This window comes from Gorilla gorilla, mitochondrion (genome assembly GCF_029281585.2).
Source record: "Gorilla gorilla gorilla mitochondrion, complete genome".
NCBI lineage: Eukaryota > Metazoa > Chordata > Mammalia > Primates > Hominidae > Gorilla > Gorilla gorilla.
The window spans coordinates 1-16,412 of record NC_011120.1 but is presented as its reverse complement, the minus strand read 5'-3'; the positions used below and the strand labels follow the sequence as shown (position 1 = coordinate 16,412).

Genomic DNA, 16,412 nt, shown 5'->3' with positions numbered 1-16,412 from the left:
TGTGTGGGGTGTCTTTGGGGTTTGGTTAATTCGGGGTATAGGATCAGCAGCAGTGTGTGTTGCTAGGGCGGGTGGGGTTGTACTGGTGGGGTTGGTGCTATGTTAGTTGAGGGGTAACTGTTAAAAATGCATACCGCCAAAAGATGAAATTTGGAGTTTGGTGGGGCTGTTTTCTAGTGCGGGGGGGGGGGGGTTGGATTTTTTGTTGTGTTTTTGGTGTGAAGGGTGGTTGTGTTCACGTCCACCTGGTTGTTTTATGTCCAACAAGCATGAATTAATTAGCATCATAAAGCATGCTGCGCTCGGCTGTAATATTGAACGTAGGTGCGATAAATAATGGTATGGGGCAGGAATCAAAGACAGATACTGCGACATGTGGTGCTCCGGTTCCAGCGTTTCGCAATGCTATCGCGTGCACACCCCCCGACGAAAAATACCAAATGCATGGAGAGCTCCCGTGAGTGGTTAATAGGGTGATAGACCTGTGATCCATCGTGATGTCTTATTTAAGGGGAACGTGTGAAGCGCTTTAGGTGTTATGACCCTGAAGTAGGAACCAGATGCCGGATACAGTTCATTTTTAGCTACCCCCAAGTGTTATGGGCCCGGAGCGAGGAGAGTAGCACTCTTGTGCGGGATATTGATTTCACGGAGGATGGTGTTCAAGGGACTCCTATCTGAGGGGGGGCATCCGTGGGGGCAAGGATGATTTAACTAGAATGTGCTATGTACGATAAATGACTTTATGTGCTATGTACTTTTTATGAGGAATGGATTAGTTGATATTCCATTGGGTGGAGGAGGGGGGGGGGAAGGGGGGGGTTGTATGTGTTACAGGTGATCGGACATTTGTGGTGCTGTGCATTATTCATGGTGTCTGGCAGGAATGCACGACATACATGATAATTATTGATGGGTTAGCCAATACTTGGGTGGTACCCAAATTTGTCTCCCCATGAAAGAACAGAGAATAGTTTAAATTAGAATATTAGCTTTGGGTGCTGATGGTGGAGTCGAGGACTTTTTCTCTGAATATGCCCTTGGAAGGAGGTCTTCGTTTCCGGTTTACAAGACTGGTGTATTGGTCTGTACTACAAGGGCAGGTTCATTTGAGTATTTTGTTTTCGATCAGGGATGTGATTGGTATCAGGAATAGGATTGTCGTGAAGTATAGTACGGATGCTACTTGCCCAATGGTAATGAAGGGGTAGCTTACTGGTTGTCCTCCGATTCAGGTTAGGGTGAAGAGGTTTGCGATTAGGAATCAGTAGAGTAGTTGGCTTAATGGGCGGAATATTATGCTTTGTTGTTTGGATATGTGGAGAATAGGAATTATTGTTAGGATGAGAATGGATAGTAATAGAGCTAAGACGCCTCCTAGTTTATTGGGGACAGATCGGAGAATTGCGTAGGCAAATAGGAAATATCATTCGGGTTTGATGTGGGGTGGGGTGTTTAGGGGGTTGGCTAAAGTGTAGTTGTCTGGGTCTCCTAGGAGGTCTGGTGAGAATAGTGTTAATGTTATCAAGGTCAGGAGAAAGAAGAATAGGCCTAGGATGTCTTTGATTGTGTAGTAGGGGTGGAAGGTGATTTTGTCAGAGTGGGAGGGGATGCCTAGAGGGTTGTTTGATCCTGTTTCGTGTAGAAATAGGAGATGGAGGGTTGTTAGGGCTGTGATAATGAAGGGTAGGATAAAGTGGAAGGTAAAGAATCGTGTAAGGGTAGGGCTATCTACTGAGTAACCACCTCAAACTCATTGGACTAGATCTGTTCCGATGTACGGGATGGCGGATAGCAAGTTTGTGATTACTGTGGCCCCTCAGAAGGATATTTGGCCTCATGGGAGGACATAGCCTATGAAGGCTGTTGCTATGGTTGTGAGTAGGAGGATGATGCCGATGTTTCAGGTTTCTTGGTGGAGAAATGAGCCGTAGTATAGGCCCCGGCCGATGTGTAGAAAGAGGCAAATGAAGAATATTGAGGCGCCGTTAGCGTGGAGGTAGCGGATGGTTCAGCCATAGTTTACATCTCGGGTGATGTGGGCGATTGATGAGAAGGCGGTTGAGGCATCAGGTGAGTAGTGTATGGCTAGGAATAGCCCTGTGGTGATTTGAAGGATTAAGCAGGCACCAAGGAGTGAGCCGAAGTTTCATCATGTGGAGATGTTGGACGGGGTAGGGAGGTCAATGAATGAGTGGTTAATTAGTTTTGCTAGTGGGTTAGTTTTGCGTATAGGGGTCATTGATGTTCTTGTAGTTGAAGTACAACGATGGTTTTTCATATCATTAGTCGCGGTCGTGGTCCGTGCGAGAATGATGACATATGTTTTATTTTTATTGAGTGTGGGTTTAGTAATGGGGTTTGTGGGGTTTTCCTCTAAGCCTTCTCCTATTTATGGGGGTTTAGTGTTGATTGTTAGTGGTGTGGTTGGGTGTGCTATTATTTTAAACTGTGGGGGAGGTTATATGGGTTTAATGGTTTTTTTAATTTATTTAGGGGGGATGATGGTTGTTTTTGGGTATACTACAGCGATGGCCATTGAGGAGTATCCTGAGGCGTGGGGGTCTGGGGTTGAGGTCTTGGTGAGTGTCTTAGTGGGGTTAGCAATGGAGGTGGGGCTGGTGTTGTGGGTGAAAGAGTATGATGGGGTGGTGGTTGTGGTGAATTTTAATAATGTGGGGAGTTGAATGATTTATGAGGGGGAAGGTTCAGGGTTAATTCGGGAAGATCCTATTGGTGCGGGGGCTTTGTATGATTATGGGCGTTGATTGGTAGTGGTTACTGGTTGGACGTTATTTGTTGGTGTATATATTGTGATTGAGATTGCTCGGGGTAATAGGTTATGTGATTAGAAGAAGGATTATAAGAAGAGGGAAGAAGAAAGAGAGGAAGTACAGTTTGATCAAACCTTTTTGGGTAGAGGTAGTGATGGAGGCTGAGATTTGATGCTGTGAGATTGTTTTGGGTAGTAGTTTTTCTAGTCAAATTAGGTCTAGGAGGAGTAGGGGTAGATTTTGACTTATGAGAAGGCCTAGATAGGGAATTGTGCGGTGTGTGATGTTGGGGTAAAATCCGAGTATGTTGGAGAAGTAAAATGTGTGTGGTGGGTGTTTTATTTTGAGTTTGTTGGTGAGGTAGTTGAGGTCTAGGGCTGTCAGGAGTCCTAGGAGAGTGATGCTTAGAGCTGTAAGTTTTAAGTAAAGTGGGATTGTCATTTGGGGTACGGATGTAGGGAGGATGTTGTTGGTGATGAAGAATCCTGCAAACAGGCTTCCAATTGTTAGGCGTTTAATAGGATTTAATAGGGTGGAGTAGTTTTCGTTGATGTTGGCAAAGGTTGGGAAGCGAGGTTGACCTGTCAGGGTGAGAAGGATTATTCGAGTGCTGTAGGCACTCGTAAGAGAGGTGGCGATGAGAATGATTGATAGGGCCCAGGCGTTTGTGTGTGATATGTTTGCGGTTTCGATGATGAGGTCTTTGGAGTAGAAGCCTGTGAGAAAAGGTATTCCTATTAGTGCTAGGCTGCCAATGGCTAGGGAGGTTGAAGTAAGGGGTATGGCTTTGAGCAGACCTCCTATTTTTCGGATGTCTTGCTCATTATTGAGGTTATGGATAATGGATCCGGAGCATATAAATAATATGGCTTTAAAGAAAGCGTGGGTGCAGATGTGTAGAAATGCTAGGTGTGGCTGGCCGATGCCAATTGTGGCTACTATGAGCCCTAATTGGCTTGAAGTGGAGAAGGCTACGATTTTTTTGATATCATTTTGTGTGAGAGCGCAGACTGCCGCGAATAGAGTAGTAATAGCGCCTAGGCATAGTGTAAGAGTTTGAGCTAGTGAGTTGTTTTCTGCTAAATGGTGGAAGCGGATGAGTAGGAAGACCCCTGCCACGACTATAGTGCTTGAGTGGAGTAGGGCTGAGACGGGGGTGGGGCCTTCTATGGCCGAGGGGAGTCAGGGGTGGAGGCCTAGTTGAGCTGATTTGCCTGCTGCTGCTAGGAGGAAACCTAGAAGTGGGATAAGGTTAGGGTTGGTGTTTAAGAGAGATATTTGTTGTGGGTCTCATGAGTTGGAGTGTAGGAGAAATCATGCTAGGGCTAGGATAAAACCAATGTCACCAATACGGTTGTATAGAATTGCTTGGACGGCTGCTGTGTTGGCGTCTGTTCGAGCGTATCATCAGCCAATGAGTAGAAAAGATATAATTCCCACACCTTCTCAGCCGATAAAGAGTTGAAATAGGTTATTAGCGGTGACTAGGATTAGTATGGTGATTAGAAAGATGAGCAGGTATTTGAAGAATTGGTTGATGTTGGGGTCTGAGTTTATATATCATAGTGAGAATTCTATGATGGATCATGTGACGAACAGTGCTACAGGGATAAATATTATGGAGAAATAATCTAGTTTAAAGCTTAGGGAGAGTTGAATTGTTTGGGTTGTTGCTCAGTGTCAGCTTGAGATAATAGCTTCTTGGTCTAGGCATAGAAATATTGTTGTGGGGAAGAGGCTGATGATAAAGGTGGATGCGACGATAGATTTTACGTAATGGGGGTATGAGCTTTTTTTGTTAGGATTGATGAAGGTGGTAAGGATAGGGGGAATTAAGGAAGTTAGGGCTAAGGTGGTTATGGTAGCGTACATAGTTATTACTTTTATTTGGAGTTGCACCAAAATTTTTGGGTCCTAAGACCAATGGATAGCTGTTATCCTTTAAAAGTTGAGAAAGCCATGTTGTTAAGCACGGGGGTATGAGTTAGCAGCTCTTACGAGCTTTCTCGGTAAATAAGGGGTTGTGAGCCTCTGTTATCAGATTCACAATCTGATGTTTTGGTTAAACTATATTTACAGGAGGTAAACCCGGTGATAATATCGGGGTTGAGGGATAGGAGGAGGATGGGGGATAGGTGCATGAATATGAGGATGTTTTCTCGTGTAAATGAGGGTTTTATGTTGGTGATGTGGTGTGTGAGTGGGCCTCATTGTGTTGTGGTAAATATATAAAGGGAGTACAGGGCTGTAATTAGTATGTTAGATCCTGTAAGTAAAAGGGTGGTGTTTGATCAGGAGAATGTGGTTACTAGTACGGAGAGCTCTCCTAGTAGGTTAATGGTGGGGGGTAAGGCGAGGTTGGCGAGGCTTGCCAGAAGTCATCAAAGGGCTATTAGTGGGAGTAGGGTTTGGAGTCCTTGAGAGAGAATTATGATGCGGCTGTGGGTTCGTTCGTAGTTTGAGTTTGCTAGGCAGAATAATAATGATGATGTAAGTCCGTGGGCAATTATAAGAACAACTGCGCCGGTGAAGCTTCAGGGGGTTTGGATAAGGATAGCTGCTACTACAAGGGCTATGTGGCTAATTGAGGAGTATGCAATGAGCGATTTTAAATCTGTTTGCCGTAGGCAGATGGAGCTTGTTATGATTATACCCCATAAAGATAGGGCGAGGAAAGGATAAGCTATGTGTTTTGTTAGGGGGTTAAGAATGAGTATGAGGCGTATTATGCCATAGCCACCTAATTTTAAGAGTACTGCAGCGAGCATCATTGAGCCAGCAATGGGGGCCTCAACATGGGCCTTAGGGAGTCATAGGTGGAGCCCGTAAAGTGGTATTTTCACTATAAAGGCTATTGTGTATGCCAGTCATATTAAGTTGTTGGCTCAGGAGTTAGGTAGTTCTTGGGCAGTAAGGGTGAGTAATAGAATATTTAGTGAGCCTAAGGTGTTGTGAGTGTGGATTAATGCGATAAGTAGGGGGAGGGATCCTACTAGGGTGTAGAATAGGAAGTATGTACCCACATTTAGACGTTCGGGTTGGTTGCCTCATCGGGTGATGATAACTAGGGTAGGGATAAGTGTGGCTTCGAAGAAGATATAGAATATGATTAGTTCTGTGGCTGTGAATGTTATGATTAAGGAGATTTGGAGGGAGATTAATATGGAGAGATAGAGTTTTTTTCGTGATAGTGGTTCGTTGGATAGGTGGCGCTGGCTTGCTATAATTGTAAGGGGTAGGAGTCAGGTAGTTAATATTAGGAGGGGGGTCGTTAGGGGGTCGGAGGAAAAAGATAGGGAGTAACTAAATAGATTGTTATTAATTTGGTTAAAAAATAGTAGGGGAATGATGCTGATGATTAGGCTGTGGGTGGTTGTGTTGATTCAAATTATATGTTTTTTGGAGAGTCATGTTAGCGGTAGTAGTATAATTGTTGGGGCGATTAGTTTTAGCATTGGAGCAGGTTTAGGTTTTGTACATAGTCAAGACCATATGTGTTAGAGATTGAGACTAGTAGGGCTAGGCCTACTGCTGCTTCACAGGCAGCAAAGACTAGTATGGTGATGGGTACAATGTTAGCTAAGAGGGAGTGGGTATTGAGGGTTATGAGAGTAGCTATAATGAATAGTGATAATATTATTCCTTCTAGGCATAGTAGGGAGGATATTAGGTGTGAACGGTACACTAGTATTCCTAGAAGTGAGATGGTAAATGCTAGTATAATGTTTATGTAAATAAGGGGCATTTGGTAAATATGATTATCATAATTTAATGAGTCGAAATCATTCGTTTTGTTTAAACTATGTACCAATTCGGCCCAGTCTAGTCCTTTTTGCAGTCATTCGTAGGCTAGACTTAGGGTTAGGATAATGATTAATAAGAGGGATGACATGACTATTAGTGGTAAGTTGGTTGTTTGTAGGGCTCATGGCAGGGGCAATAGGAGGGCAATTTCTAGGTCAAATAGTAAGAAAGTGATGGCTACTAGGAAAAATTTTATGGAGAAAGGAATGCGGGCGGGGGATACGGGGTCGAAACCACATTCGTAGGGGTTAGTTTTTTCTATGTAGCTGTTAAGTTGCGGTAGTCAAAATGTAATAATTATTAGTAGTAGGGCTAGAAGGGTGTTGGTTATTAAGATCAGGGCGAAGTTTATTACTCTTTTTTGGGTACTACCAAAACTGGTTAATTGGAAGTTAACGGTACTAATTATACTAAAAGAGTAGGACCCTCATCAGTAGATGGAGACGTATAGGAATAGTCAGACTACATCTACGAAGTGCCAATACCAAGCGGCGGCTTCGAAGCCGAAGTGGTGTTTGGATGTAAAGTGAAATATTAGTTGGCGAATAAGACAGATAGTGAGGAAAGTTGACCCAATGATGACGTGGAGCCCGTGAAAGCCTGTGGCTACAAAAAATGTTGAGCCATAGATACCATCGGAAATGGTAAAGGGGGCTTCAAAGTACTCTGAGGCTTGTAGGAGGGTGAAGTAGAGGCCCAGTAAAATTGTGATAAGTAGTGCTTGAATTATTTGGTTACGGTTATTTTCTATTAGGCTATGGTGGGCTCAGGTAATTGAGACACCTGATGCGAGCAGTACAGATGTATTTAAAAGTGGAACTTCTAGGGGGTTTAGTGGGGTGATGCCTGTTGGGGGTCAGTGTGCTCCTAGTTGAGGGGTAGGGGCTAGGCTGGAGTGGTAGAAAGCTCAGAAGAATCCTGCGAAGAAAAAGACTTCTGAGGTAATAAATAGGATCATTCCATATCGTAAGCCTTTTTGGACGGGTAGTGTATGGTGGCCTTGGTACGTGCTTTCTCGCATTACATCGCGTCATCATTGGTATATAGTTAGTATGTTGGTTAGTAGGCCTAGTATGAGTAGGGTTGTAGAGTGGAAGTGGAATCATATGGCTAAGCCTGAGGTTATTAGGAGGGCTGAGAGGGCCCCTGTTAGGGGTCATGGGCTGGGTTTTACTATGTGATAGGCATGTGATTGGTGGATCATTATGTGTTCTCGTGCAGGTAGAGGCTCACTAAAAGTGTGAAAACGTAGGCTTGGATGAGGGCGACAGCGATTTCTAGTATAGTTAATAAAATTAGGACTGTAAAGATAATGAGTGTTGAGGGAAGATTGGTAGTTGATATTGCTAGTGTGGCGCTTCCGATTAGGTGCATAAGTAGGTGACCTGCAGTGATGTTAGCGGTTAGGCGTACAGCTAGGGCTATTGGTTGGATGAATAGGCTGATGGTTTCAATGATGACTAGTATAGGGATAAGGGGTGTAGGGGTGCCTTGTGGTAGTAGGTGGGCTAGGGCATTTTTAGTCTTGGAGCGAAAGCCTGTAGTTACTGCGCCTGCTCACAGGGGGATGGCTATGGCCAGGTTTATAGATAGCTGGGTAGTTGGTGTGAATGAGTGGGGCAAGAGTCCGAGGAGGTTGGTTGTGGCAATAAAAATAATTAATGATATTAACATAAGGGATCAGGTTCGTCCCTTGGCGTTATGTATAGTTATTATTTGTTTTGAGGTTAGTTGGATTAGTCACTGTTGGGTGGCAATCAGTCGGTTGTTGATGAGATATTTGGAGGTGGGGATCAGTAGAGGGGGAAGTAGGATAATTAATACTGCGGCGGGTAAGCCTAGGATTGTGGGGGCAATGAATGAAGCGAATAAATTTTCGTTCATTTTGATTCTCAGGGTTTACAGAAGTTTTTTATTTTTATAGTTTTTGGTAAGGGGGGTAGGTGGTAATTTGTGTTTAAAACTTTTAGTTGGGTAATGAGAAATAGTGTGAGGAGTATTGGGGCAATTATGGTGGGCCATACGGTGGTATTTAGCTGGGGCATTTCACTGCAAAGAGGTGCCGATACTCTTAATCTTTAACTTAAAAGGTTAACGCTAGGTTAGCTTTACAGTGAGCTCTGGAGAGGGATGAGAGGGGTATTATAGGGCGAATACGGGTCCTATTTCAAAGATTTTTAGGGGGATTAGCTCTAGAACAATGGGCATAAAACTGTGGTTGGCTCCACAGATTTCTGAGCACTGGCCGTAGTATACTCCTGGTCGTGTGGCGGTGAATGTGGTTTGGTTCAGGCGTCCGGGGATTGCGTCTGTTTTTAGGCCTAATGTGGGAACAGCTCATGAGTGTAAGACATCTTGGGATGTAATTATTATACGGACGGGGGCTTCAACTGGAAGGACTACTCGGTTGTCGACGTCAAGGAGTCGTAGGTCACCTGGTTCTAGGAATAATGGGGGGAGTATATAGGAGTTAAAGATCAATCCACCATAGTCGGTGTATTCGTAGGTTCAGTATCATTGGTGACCGATTGATTTGATAGTGAAGGAGGGGTCATTGATTTCATCTGTCATATAGAGGATTCGTAGAGATGGGAGGGCGATCAGGACTAAGATAATAGCGGGCAGGATGGTTCAGATGGTCTCTATTTCTTGGGCGTCTGAGATGTTGGTGTTAGTTAGCTTTGTTGTGAGTGTTAGGAAAAGGGCGTACAGGACTAAGAAGCAGATGAGAAAAATGATTATGAGGGCATGATCATGAAAGATGATTAGTTCTTCTATGATAGGAGAAGTAGCGTCTTGTAGACCTACTTGCGCTGCATGTGCCATTAAGATATACGGGGTTTAACCCGTAATTTAACCTTGACAAAGTTATGAAATAGTTTTTCTAATATCTTTTTTGAAAAAGTCATGAAGGTCATGGGGTTGGCTTGAAACCAGCTTTGGGGGGTTCGATTCCTTCCTTTTTTGTTTAGACTTTATATATACAGGCTCTTCAAATGTATGATAGGGTGGAGGGCATCCATACAGTCACTCCAGATTTGTGGAGGGTTCTTCGATTATTAGGACTTTTCGTTTTGAGGCGAAGGCTTCTCAGATTATAAAAATTATTAATATTACTGCTGTTAGGGAAATGAATGAGCCCACGGATGACAGGATATTTCATGTAGTATATGCATCGGGGTAGTCCGAGTAACGTCGGGGTATTCCAGATAGGCCAAGAAAGTGTTGTGGGAAGAAGGTTAGATTAACGCCAATGAATATGATGGCAAAGTGGATTTTGGCGTAGGTTTGATCTAGAGTGTAGCCTGAGAATAGGGGAAATCAGTGAATAAAGCCCCCTATGATGGCGAACACAGCTCCTATAGATAGGACATAGTGGAAGTGAGCTACGACGTAATATGTGTCGTGCAGCACGATATCTAATGACGAGTTTGCTAGTACGATGCCGGTTAGGCCGCCTACAGTGAAGAGAAAAATGAACCCTAGGGCTCAGAGCATTGCGGCAGATCATTTGGTATTACTTCCATGGAGTGTAGCGAGTCAGCTGAATACTTTGACGCCGGTGGGGATAGCGATGATTATGGTAGCGGAGGTGAAGTAGGCTCGTGTATCTACGTCTATTCCTACTGTAAATATGTGGTGGGCTCACACAATAAATCCCAGGAAACCAATTGATATTATAGCTCAGACTATACCTATATATCCGAATGGTTCTTTTTTTCCGGAGTAATAAGTTACAATGTGGGAGATTATTCCGAAGCCTGGTAGGATTAGAATGTAAACTTCGGGGTGTCCAAAAAATCAGAATAAGTGTTGGTATAGGATAGGATCTCCTCCTCCGGCTGGGTCGAAAAAGGTGGTGTTGAGGTTACGGTCTGTTAATAATATGGTAATTCCAGCAGCTAGTACTGGGAGAGATAGAAGAAGTAAGACTGCTGTGATTAGGACGGATCAGACGAAAAGGGGTGTTTGGTATTGGGTTATGGCGGGGGGTTTTATATTGATGATTGTTGTAATGAAGTTGATGGCCCCTAGAATAGAGGAGATGCCTGCTAGGTGTAGGGAAAAAATGGTTAGGTCTACAGAAGCTCCGGGGTGGGAATAATTTCCTGCTAAGGGAGGGTAGACTGTCCAACCAGTCCCTGCGCCGGCTTCTACTATAGCGGATGCGAGCAGAAGTAGGAAAGAAGGGGGAAGGAGTCAGAAGCTTATGTTGTTTATGCGGGGGAATGCCATGTCGGGGGCACCAATTATTAAGGGTACTAGCCAGTTGCCAAAGCCTCCGATTATGATAGGCATTACTATGAAGAAAATTATTACGAACGCATGGGCTGTGACGATAACATTATAGATGTGATCGTTACCTAGAAGGTTGCCTGGTTGACCAAGTTCTGCTCGAATAAGGAGACTTAGGGCTGTGCCTAGGACTCCAGCTCATGCGCCGAATAGTAGATATAGTGTTCCAATATCTTTATGGTTTGTAGAGAATAATCAGCGGTCGGTGAACATCAGTGGAAAAAAGGAGGTAAAATGGCTGAGTAAGGCATTGGACTGTAAATCTAAAGACAGAGGCTGGGCCTCTTTTTACCAGCTCCGAGGTGAATTTCATATTGAATTGCAAATTCGAAGAAGCAGCTTCAAACCTGCCGGGGCTTCTCCCGCCTTTTTTTCTTGCGGCGGGAGAAGTAGATTGAAGCCAGTTGACTAGGGTGTTTAGCTGTTAACTAAATGTTTGTGGGTTTGAGTCCCATTGATCTAGTAAGGGCTTAGCTTAATTAAAGTGGCTGATTTGCGTTCAGTTGATGCAGAGTAGGGTTTTGCAGTCCTTAGTTGTTGCAGAAATTAAGTGTTGTAACTTACTAAGGGCTTTGAAGGCTCTTGGTCTATGTTTAACCTAAATTTCTATAGAACTATTAGTATGAAGGGGGAGATGGGTAGAAGTAGGGTGGTGAGTGTGATAAGTGTAGGGAGGAAGGGAGTGGGTTTAGTATATTCGAGCTGTCATTTTATCTTTACGTTGTTGGATATGGGTAGTAGTGTGATAGAGGTGGAGTAAATTAGGCGTAGATAGAAATAGAGGTTGAGGAGGGTGATGATGGCCATAATGGTGGGGGTAATGAGGTCGTTATTTTTTGTGAATTCTTCGATAATAAGCCATTTGGGTAGGAAGCCGGTTAGTGGGGGTAGACCTCCTAGGGAGAGGAGGGTGGAGGGGATTAGAGGTGTTAATCATGTCAGTTTATTTCAAGTACGAGATAGTAGTAAGGTTGTGGTGCTGGAGTTTAGGTTGAGTAATAGGAATGTGGTAGTAGTGAGGATAATATAAATGGTCAGATTAAGAATAGTTATATTAGGGTTATATGGTAGAACTGCTATTATTCATCCTACATGGGTGATTGAGGAGTATGCTAGAATCTTGCGTAGTTGAGTTTGGTTTAGTCCGCCTCAGCTGCCTGCTAGGATGGATAGGATTGAAAGAGTGAGGAGAAGGCTTACATTTGTTGACGAGGAAATTTGGTATATGATTGACATAGGGGCTAGTTTTTGTCATGTGAGGAGGAGTAGGCCAGACATTAGGGGGGTGCCTTGGGTAACTTCTGGCACTCAGAAGTGAAAGGGGGCTATTCCTAGTTTTATAGCTATAGCTACTACGATCATTAATGATGAGTATTGATTAGTGGCATTGGTTGTGGTTCATTGTCCGGAGAGTATGTTGTTGGAGAGGATGGCTATTAGGAGGATTATGGATGCAGTTGCTTGTGTGAGGAAATATTTGATGGCGGCTTCTGTGGAGCGGGGATTTATTTTTTTGGTTAGGACTGGGATAAAAGCTAGTATGTTTATTTCTAGGCCTACTCAGGCAAAAAATCAGTGGGAGCTTAGTGCTGTAATAAGAGTGCCTGCGAAGATGGTAGAGTAGATGATGGGTTGGGCCAGGGGGTTAATTAGTACGGGAAGGATGTGACCAACATTTTCGGGGTATGGGCCCGATAGCTTATTTAGCTGACCTTACTTTAGGATGGGGTGTGACAGGTGGCACGGAGAATTTTGGATTCTCAGGGATGGGTTCAATTCTCATAGTCCTAGAAATAAGGGGGTTTAAACCTCTATTATTTACTCTATCAAAGTAACTCTTTTATCAGACATATTTCTTAGGTTTGAGGGGGAATGCTGGAGATTGTGGTAGGTATGGAAATATATCATATGAGTAGTGCCAGGGTGAGTGGCAAGAAGTTTTTTCACAGGAGGTGCATGAGTTGGTCGTAGCGAAATCGAGGATATGCAGTTCGAATTCATAGGAATAGAGAGGTTAGAAGCAGGGTTTTGGTGATGAAGCATACTGTGTAGAGTTCAGGGGAGTGGGCATTGTATGTTGTTCCTAGGAAAATTATAGTGGTGAGAGTATTTATTATGATAATATTTATGTACTCGGCTATGAAAAATAGGGCGAAGGGGCCTGCGGCATATTCGATATTAAAGCCTGAGACTAGTTCAGATTCTCCTTCAGCGAGGTCGAAGGGGGTCCGGTTGGTTTCTGCTAATGTGGAGATAAATCATATTATAGCTAAGGGTCATGTTGGTAGGAGCAGTCAGAGGTGTTCTTGTGTTATGATGAGGGTGGAGAGGTTAAAGGAACCATTCATCAGTAGTGTTGATAGTAGGATAATGGCCAGGGTGACTTCATATGAGATTGTTTGGGCTACTGCTCGTAGTGCGCCGATCAAAGCGTAGTTTGAGTTTGATGCCCATCCTGATCAGAGGATGGAGTAAACGGCTAGGCTAGAGGTGGCTAGGATGAATAGGAGGCCTAGATTGAGATTGACTAGGGGGTTGGGTATGGGGAGGGGGGTTCATAATAGTAGGGCAATAGTGAGAGCTAAGGTTGGGGCGGTGATGTAGAGGGTGATGGTTGATGTTGAGGGTTTTAGGGGCTCTTTGGTGAAGAGTTTTATGGCGTCAGCGAAGGGTTGTAGTAGCCCGTAGGGGCCTACGACATTGGGGCCTTTACGTAGTTGTATATAGCCTAAAATTTTTCGTTCGGTTAGCATTAGGAATGCTATGGCGATTAGGATAGGTACAATGAGGAGTAGAAGGTTAGCCATGGATATATTGTTAAGAAGAGGAATTGAACCTCTGACTATAAAGTTTTAAGTTTTATGCGATTACCGGGCTCTGCCATCTTAACAAACCCTATTCTTGAGTAGATGTGGGCGCTATATTAAATTGAGATAGTATCATTTACGGGGGGAGGCGCTTTGTGAAGTAGGCCTCGTTTCTCTTGTCCTTTCGTACAGGGAGAAACACGGAATAGATAGAAACCGACCTGGATTACTCCGGTCTGAACTCAGATCACGTAGGACTTTAATCGTTGAACAAACGAACCTTTGATAGCGGCTGCACCATCGGGATGTCCTGATCCAACATCGAGGTCGTAAACCCTACTGTTGATATGGACTCTAGAATAGGATTGCGCTGTTATCCCTAGGGTAACTTGTTCCGTTGGTCAAGTCATTGGATCAATTAAATGTGGTAGCTCGCTTTGACTGGTGAAGTCTTGGCATGTGTTGTTCGGAGGTTAGATTATACTCCGAGGTCGCCCCAACCGAAATTTTTAATGCAGGTTTAATAGTTTAGGACCTGTGGGTTTATTAAGTGTTGCTTGCATTAATGAATTAAAGCTCCATAGGGTCTTCTCGTCTTGTTATGTTATGTCCGCCTCTTCACGGGCAGGTCAATTTCACTGGTCAAAAGTAAGAGACAGCTGAACCCTCGTGGAGCCATTCATACGAGTCCCTATTTAAGGAACAAGTGATTATGCTACCTTTGCACGGTTAGGGTACCGCGGCCGTTGAACGCATGTCACTGGGCAGGCGGTGCCTCTAATACTGGTAATGCTAGAGGTGATGTTTTTGGTAAACAGGCGGGGTAAAATTTGCCGAGTTCCTTTTACTTTTTTCAACCTTTCCTTGTGGGCATGCCTGTGTTGGGTTAACAGTGGGGGTAATAATGGCTTGTTGGTTAGTTGTAGATATTGAGTTGTTAATTGTCAGTTTAATATTTTGGTCTGATGTAGGCTTATGCGGAGGAGAATGGTTTCATGTTACTTATACTAACATTAGCTCTTCTATAGGGTAATAGATTGGTCCAATTGGGTGTAAGGAGTTCAGTTGTGTGTTTGGGATTATTTTGGGTGATAGTGTTGAGCTTGAACGCTTTCTTAATTGGTGGCTGCTTTTAGGCCTACTATGGGTATTAAATTTTTTACTCACTTTACAAGGTTTTTTCCTAGTGTCCAAAGAGCTGTTCCTCTTTGGACTAACAGTTAAATTTACGGGAGGATTTGGAGGGTTCTGTGGGTAAATTTAAAGTTGAACTAAGATTCTGTCTTGGACAACCAGCTATCACCAGGCTCGGTAGGTTTGTCGCCTCTACCTAGGAATCTTCCCACTATTTTGCTACATAGACGGGTGTGCTCTTTTAGCTGTTCTTAGGTAGCTCGTCTGGTTTCGGGGGTCTTAGCTTCGGTTCTCTTTGCAAAGTTATTTCTAGTTAATTCATTATGCAGAAGGTACAGGGGTTAGTCCTTGCTGTGTCGTGCTTGGTTATATTTTTTCATCTTTCCCTTGCGGTACTATATCTATTGCGCCGATTTACAATTTCTATCGCCTATACTTTATTTGGGTAAATGGTTTGATTAAAGTTGTTTGGTAGTAATGTGGGGTGGGTTTGGGGCTAGGTTTTGCTCAGAGCGGTCAAGTTGAGTTGAAATCTCCTAAGTGTAAGTTGGGTGCTTTGTGTTAAGCTACACTCTGGTTCGTCCAAGTGCACTTTCCAGTACACTTACCATGTTACGACTTATCTCCTCTATATAGATGCGTAGGGGTTTTAGTTAAATGTCCTTTGAAGTATACTTGAGGAGGGTGACGGGCGGTGTGTACGCGCTTCAGGGCCCTGTTCAACTAAGCACTCTACTCTTAGTTTACTGCTAAATCCACCTTCTACCCTTAGGTTTCATAAGGGTTATCGTAGTTTTCTGAAGTAGAAAATGTAGCCCATTTCTTGCCACCTCATGGGCTACACCTTGACCTAACGTCTTTACGTGGGTACTTGTGCTTACTTTGTGGCCTTCGTCAGGGTTTGCTGAAGATGGCGGTATATAGGCTGAGCAAGAGGTGGTGAGGTTGATCGGGGTTTATCGATTACAGAACAGGCTCCTCTAGAAGGATGTGAAGCACCGCCAGGTCCTTTGAGTTTTAAGCTGTGGCTCGTAGTGTTCTGGCGAGCAGTCTTGTTAATTTAACTGTTGAAGTTTAGGGCTAGGCATAGTGGGGTATCTAATCCCAGTTTGGGTCCTAGCTATTGTGTGTTCAGATATATTAAAGCCACTTTCGTAGTTTATTTTATATCAGCTGGAGTTTTTTACAACTCAGGTGAATTTTAGCTTTATTGGGGGATTGATCTAAAACACTCTTTACGCCGATTTCTATTGGCTTGGGTTAATCGTGTGACCGCGGTGGCTGGCACGAAATTGACCAACCCTGGGGTTAGTATGGCTTAGTTAAACTTTCGTTTATTGCTAAAGGTTTATCACTGCTGTCTCCCGTGGGGGTGTGGCTAGGCTAAGCGTTTTGAGCTGCATTTCTGCGTACTTGATGCTTGTTCCTTTTGATCGTGGTGATTTAGAGGGTGACTCACTGGGGCGGGGATGCTTGCATGTGTAATCCTACTAAGAGTTAATAGAAAGGCTAGGACCAAACCTATTTGTTTATGGGGTGATGTGAGCCCGTCGAAACATTTTCAGTGTATTGCTTTGGGGAGGTAAGCTACATAAAC

General features: G+C 43.8%; 13 protein-coding genes and 24 non-coding genes across 37 annotated transcripts, besides 2 other annotated features; 9 read left to right on the top strand and 28 right to left on the bottom strand. All coding sequences in view use genetic code 2, as the record gives it.

Annotated features, from left to right (window-relative positions):
- Positions 1-964: a D loop (control region).
- Positions 965-1,032, top strand: KEG83_t22. The gene has a single exon. It is a non-coding gene; the product is annotated as a tRNA-Pro (tRNA).
- A 3-nt stretch (positions 1,033-1,035) lies between these two features.
- On the bottom strand, positions 1,036-1,101 carry KEG83_t21. The gene has a single exon. It is a non-coding gene; the product is annotated as a tRNA-Thr (tRNA).
- CYTB (cytochrome b) lies at positions 1,102-2,242 on the bottom strand. The gene has a single exon. A coding segment is annotated over exon 1 (1,141 nt).
- Positions 2,243-2,246: 4 nt separating this feature from the next.
- Positions 2,247-2,315, top strand: KEG83_t20. Its single transcript has one exon. It is a non-coding gene; the product is annotated as a tRNA-Glu (tRNA).
- On the top strand, positions 2,316-2,840 carry ND6 (NADH dehydrogenase subunit 6). The gene has a single exon. It carries the CDS (start codon positions 2,316-2,318, stop codon positions 2,838-2,840), a length of 525 nt encoding a protein of 174 aa, YP_002120669.1.
- On the bottom strand, positions 2,841-4,652 carry ND5 (NADH dehydrogenase subunit 5). Its single transcript has one exon. It carries the CDS (start codon positions 4,650-4,652, stop codon positions 2,841-2,843), a length of 1,812 nt encoding a protein of 603 aa, YP_002120668.1.
- Positions 4,653-4,723, bottom strand: KEG83_t19. Its single transcript has one exon. It is a non-coding gene; the product is annotated as a tRNA-Leu (tRNA).
- KEG83_t18 lies at positions 4,724-4,782 on the bottom strand. Its single transcript has one exon. It is a non-coding gene; the product is annotated as a tRNA-Ser (tRNA).
- On the bottom strand, positions 4,783-4,851 carry KEG83_t17. Its single transcript has one exon. It is a non-coding gene; the product is annotated as a tRNA-His (tRNA).
- ND4 (NADH dehydrogenase subunit 4) lies at positions 4,852-6,229 on the bottom strand. The gene has a single exon. A coding segment is annotated over exon 1 (1,378 nt).
- ND4L (NADH dehydrogenase subunit 4L) lies at positions 6,223-6,519 on the bottom strand. Its single transcript has one exon. The coding sequence runs from the start codon at positions 6,517-6,519 to the stop codon at positions 6,223-6,225; it is 297 nt and encodes a 98-aa protein (YP_002117971.1).
- Positions 6,520-6,584, bottom strand: KEG83_t16. Its single transcript has one exon. It is a non-coding gene; the product is annotated as a tRNA-Arg (tRNA).
- On the bottom strand, positions 6,585-6,930 carry ND3 (NADH dehydrogenase subunit 3). Its single transcript has one exon. A coding segment is annotated over exon 1 (346 nt).
- Positions 6,931-6,998, bottom strand: KEG83_t15. Its single transcript has one exon. It is a non-coding gene; the product is annotated as a tRNA-Gly (tRNA).
- On the bottom strand, positions 6,999-7,782 carry COX3 (cytochrome c oxidase subunit III). Its single transcript has one exon. A coding segment is annotated over exon 1 (784 nt).
- On the bottom strand, positions 7,782-8,462 carry ATP6 (ATP synthase F0 subunit 6). Its single transcript has one exon. It carries the CDS (start codon positions 8,460-8,462, stop codon positions 7,782-7,784), a length of 681 nt encoding a protein of 226 aa, YP_002120664.1.
- Positions 8,417-8,623, bottom strand: ATP8 (ATP synthase F0 subunit 8). Its single transcript has one exon. It carries the CDS (start codon positions 8,621-8,623, stop codon positions 8,417-8,419), a length of 207 nt encoding a protein of 68 aa, YP_002120663.1.
- A 1-nt stretch (position 8,624) lies between these two features.
- Positions 8,625-8,694, bottom strand: KEG83_t14. Its single transcript has one exon. It is a non-coding gene; the product is annotated as a tRNA-Lys (tRNA).
- A 26-nt stretch (positions 8,695-8,720) lies between these two features.
- On the bottom strand, positions 8,721-9,404 carry COX2 (cytochrome c oxidase subunit II). The gene has a single exon. It carries the CDS (start codon positions 9,402-9,404, stop codon positions 8,721-8,723), a length of 684 nt encoding a protein of 227 aa, YP_002120662.1.
- Positions 9,405-9,472, bottom strand: KEG83_t13. Its single transcript has one exon. It is a non-coding gene; the product is annotated as a tRNA-Asp (tRNA).
- A 4-nt stretch (positions 9,473-9,476) lies between these two features.
- On the top strand, positions 9,477-9,545 carry KEG83_t12. Its single transcript has one exon. It is a non-coding gene; the product is annotated as a tRNA-Ser (tRNA).
- A 5-nt stretch (positions 9,546-9,550) lies between these two features.
- On the bottom strand, positions 9,551-11,087 carry COX1 (cytochrome c oxidase subunit I). The gene has a single exon. A coding segment is annotated over exon 1 (1,537 nt).
- Positions 11,088-11,102: 15 nt separating this feature from the next.
- Positions 11,103-11,168, top strand: KEG83_t11. The gene has a single exon. It is a non-coding gene; the product is annotated as a tRNA-Tyr (tRNA).
- On the top strand, positions 11,168-11,233 carry KEG83_t10. Its single transcript has one exon. It is a non-coding gene; the product is annotated as a tRNA-Cys (tRNA).
- Positions 11,231-11,264: an origin of replication (L strand).
- KEG83_t09 lies at positions 11,265-11,337 on the top strand. Its single transcript has one exon. It is a non-coding gene; the product is annotated as a tRNA-Asn (tRNA).
- A 1-nt stretch (position 11,338) lies between these two features.
- Positions 11,339-11,407, top strand: KEG83_t08. Its single transcript has one exon. It is a non-coding gene; the product is annotated as a tRNA-Ala (tRNA).
- A 7-nt stretch (positions 11,408-11,414) lies between these two features.
- On the bottom strand, positions 11,415-11,482 carry KEG83_t07. The gene has a single exon. It is a non-coding gene; the product is annotated as a tRNA-Trp (tRNA).
- Positions 11,483-12,524, bottom strand: ND2 (NADH dehydrogenase subunit 2). The gene has a single exon. A coding segment is annotated over exon 1 (1,042 nt).
- KEG83_t06 lies at positions 12,525-12,592 on the bottom strand. Its single transcript has one exon. It is a non-coding gene; the product is annotated as a tRNA-Met (tRNA).
- A 1-nt stretch (position 12,593) lies between these two features.
- Positions 12,594-12,665, top strand: KEG83_t05. Its single transcript has one exon. It is a non-coding gene; the product is annotated as a tRNA-Gln (tRNA).
- Positions 12,663-12,731, bottom strand: KEG83_t04. Its single transcript has one exon. It is a non-coding gene; the product is annotated as a tRNA-Ile (tRNA).
- ND1 (NADH dehydrogenase subunit 1) lies at positions 12,732-13,687 on the bottom strand. Its single transcript has one exon. A coding segment is annotated over exon 1 (956 nt).
- A 2-nt stretch (positions 13,688-13,689) lies between these two features.
- KEG83_t03 lies at positions 13,690-13,764 on the bottom strand. The gene has a single exon. It is a non-coding gene; the product is annotated as a tRNA-Leu (tRNA).
- Positions 13,765-15,322, bottom strand: KEG83_r01. The gene has a single exon. It is a non-coding gene; the product is annotated as a l-rRNA (ribosomal RNA).
- On the bottom strand, positions 15,323-15,391 carry KEG83_t02. Its single transcript has one exon. It is a non-coding gene; the product is annotated as a tRNA-Val (tRNA).
- On the bottom strand, positions 15,392-16,341 carry KEG83_r02. Its single transcript has one exon. It is a non-coding gene; the product is annotated as a s-rRNA (ribosomal RNA).
- KEG83_t01 lies at positions 16,342-16,412 on the bottom strand. Its single transcript has one exon. It is a non-coding gene; the product is annotated as a tRNA-Phe (tRNA).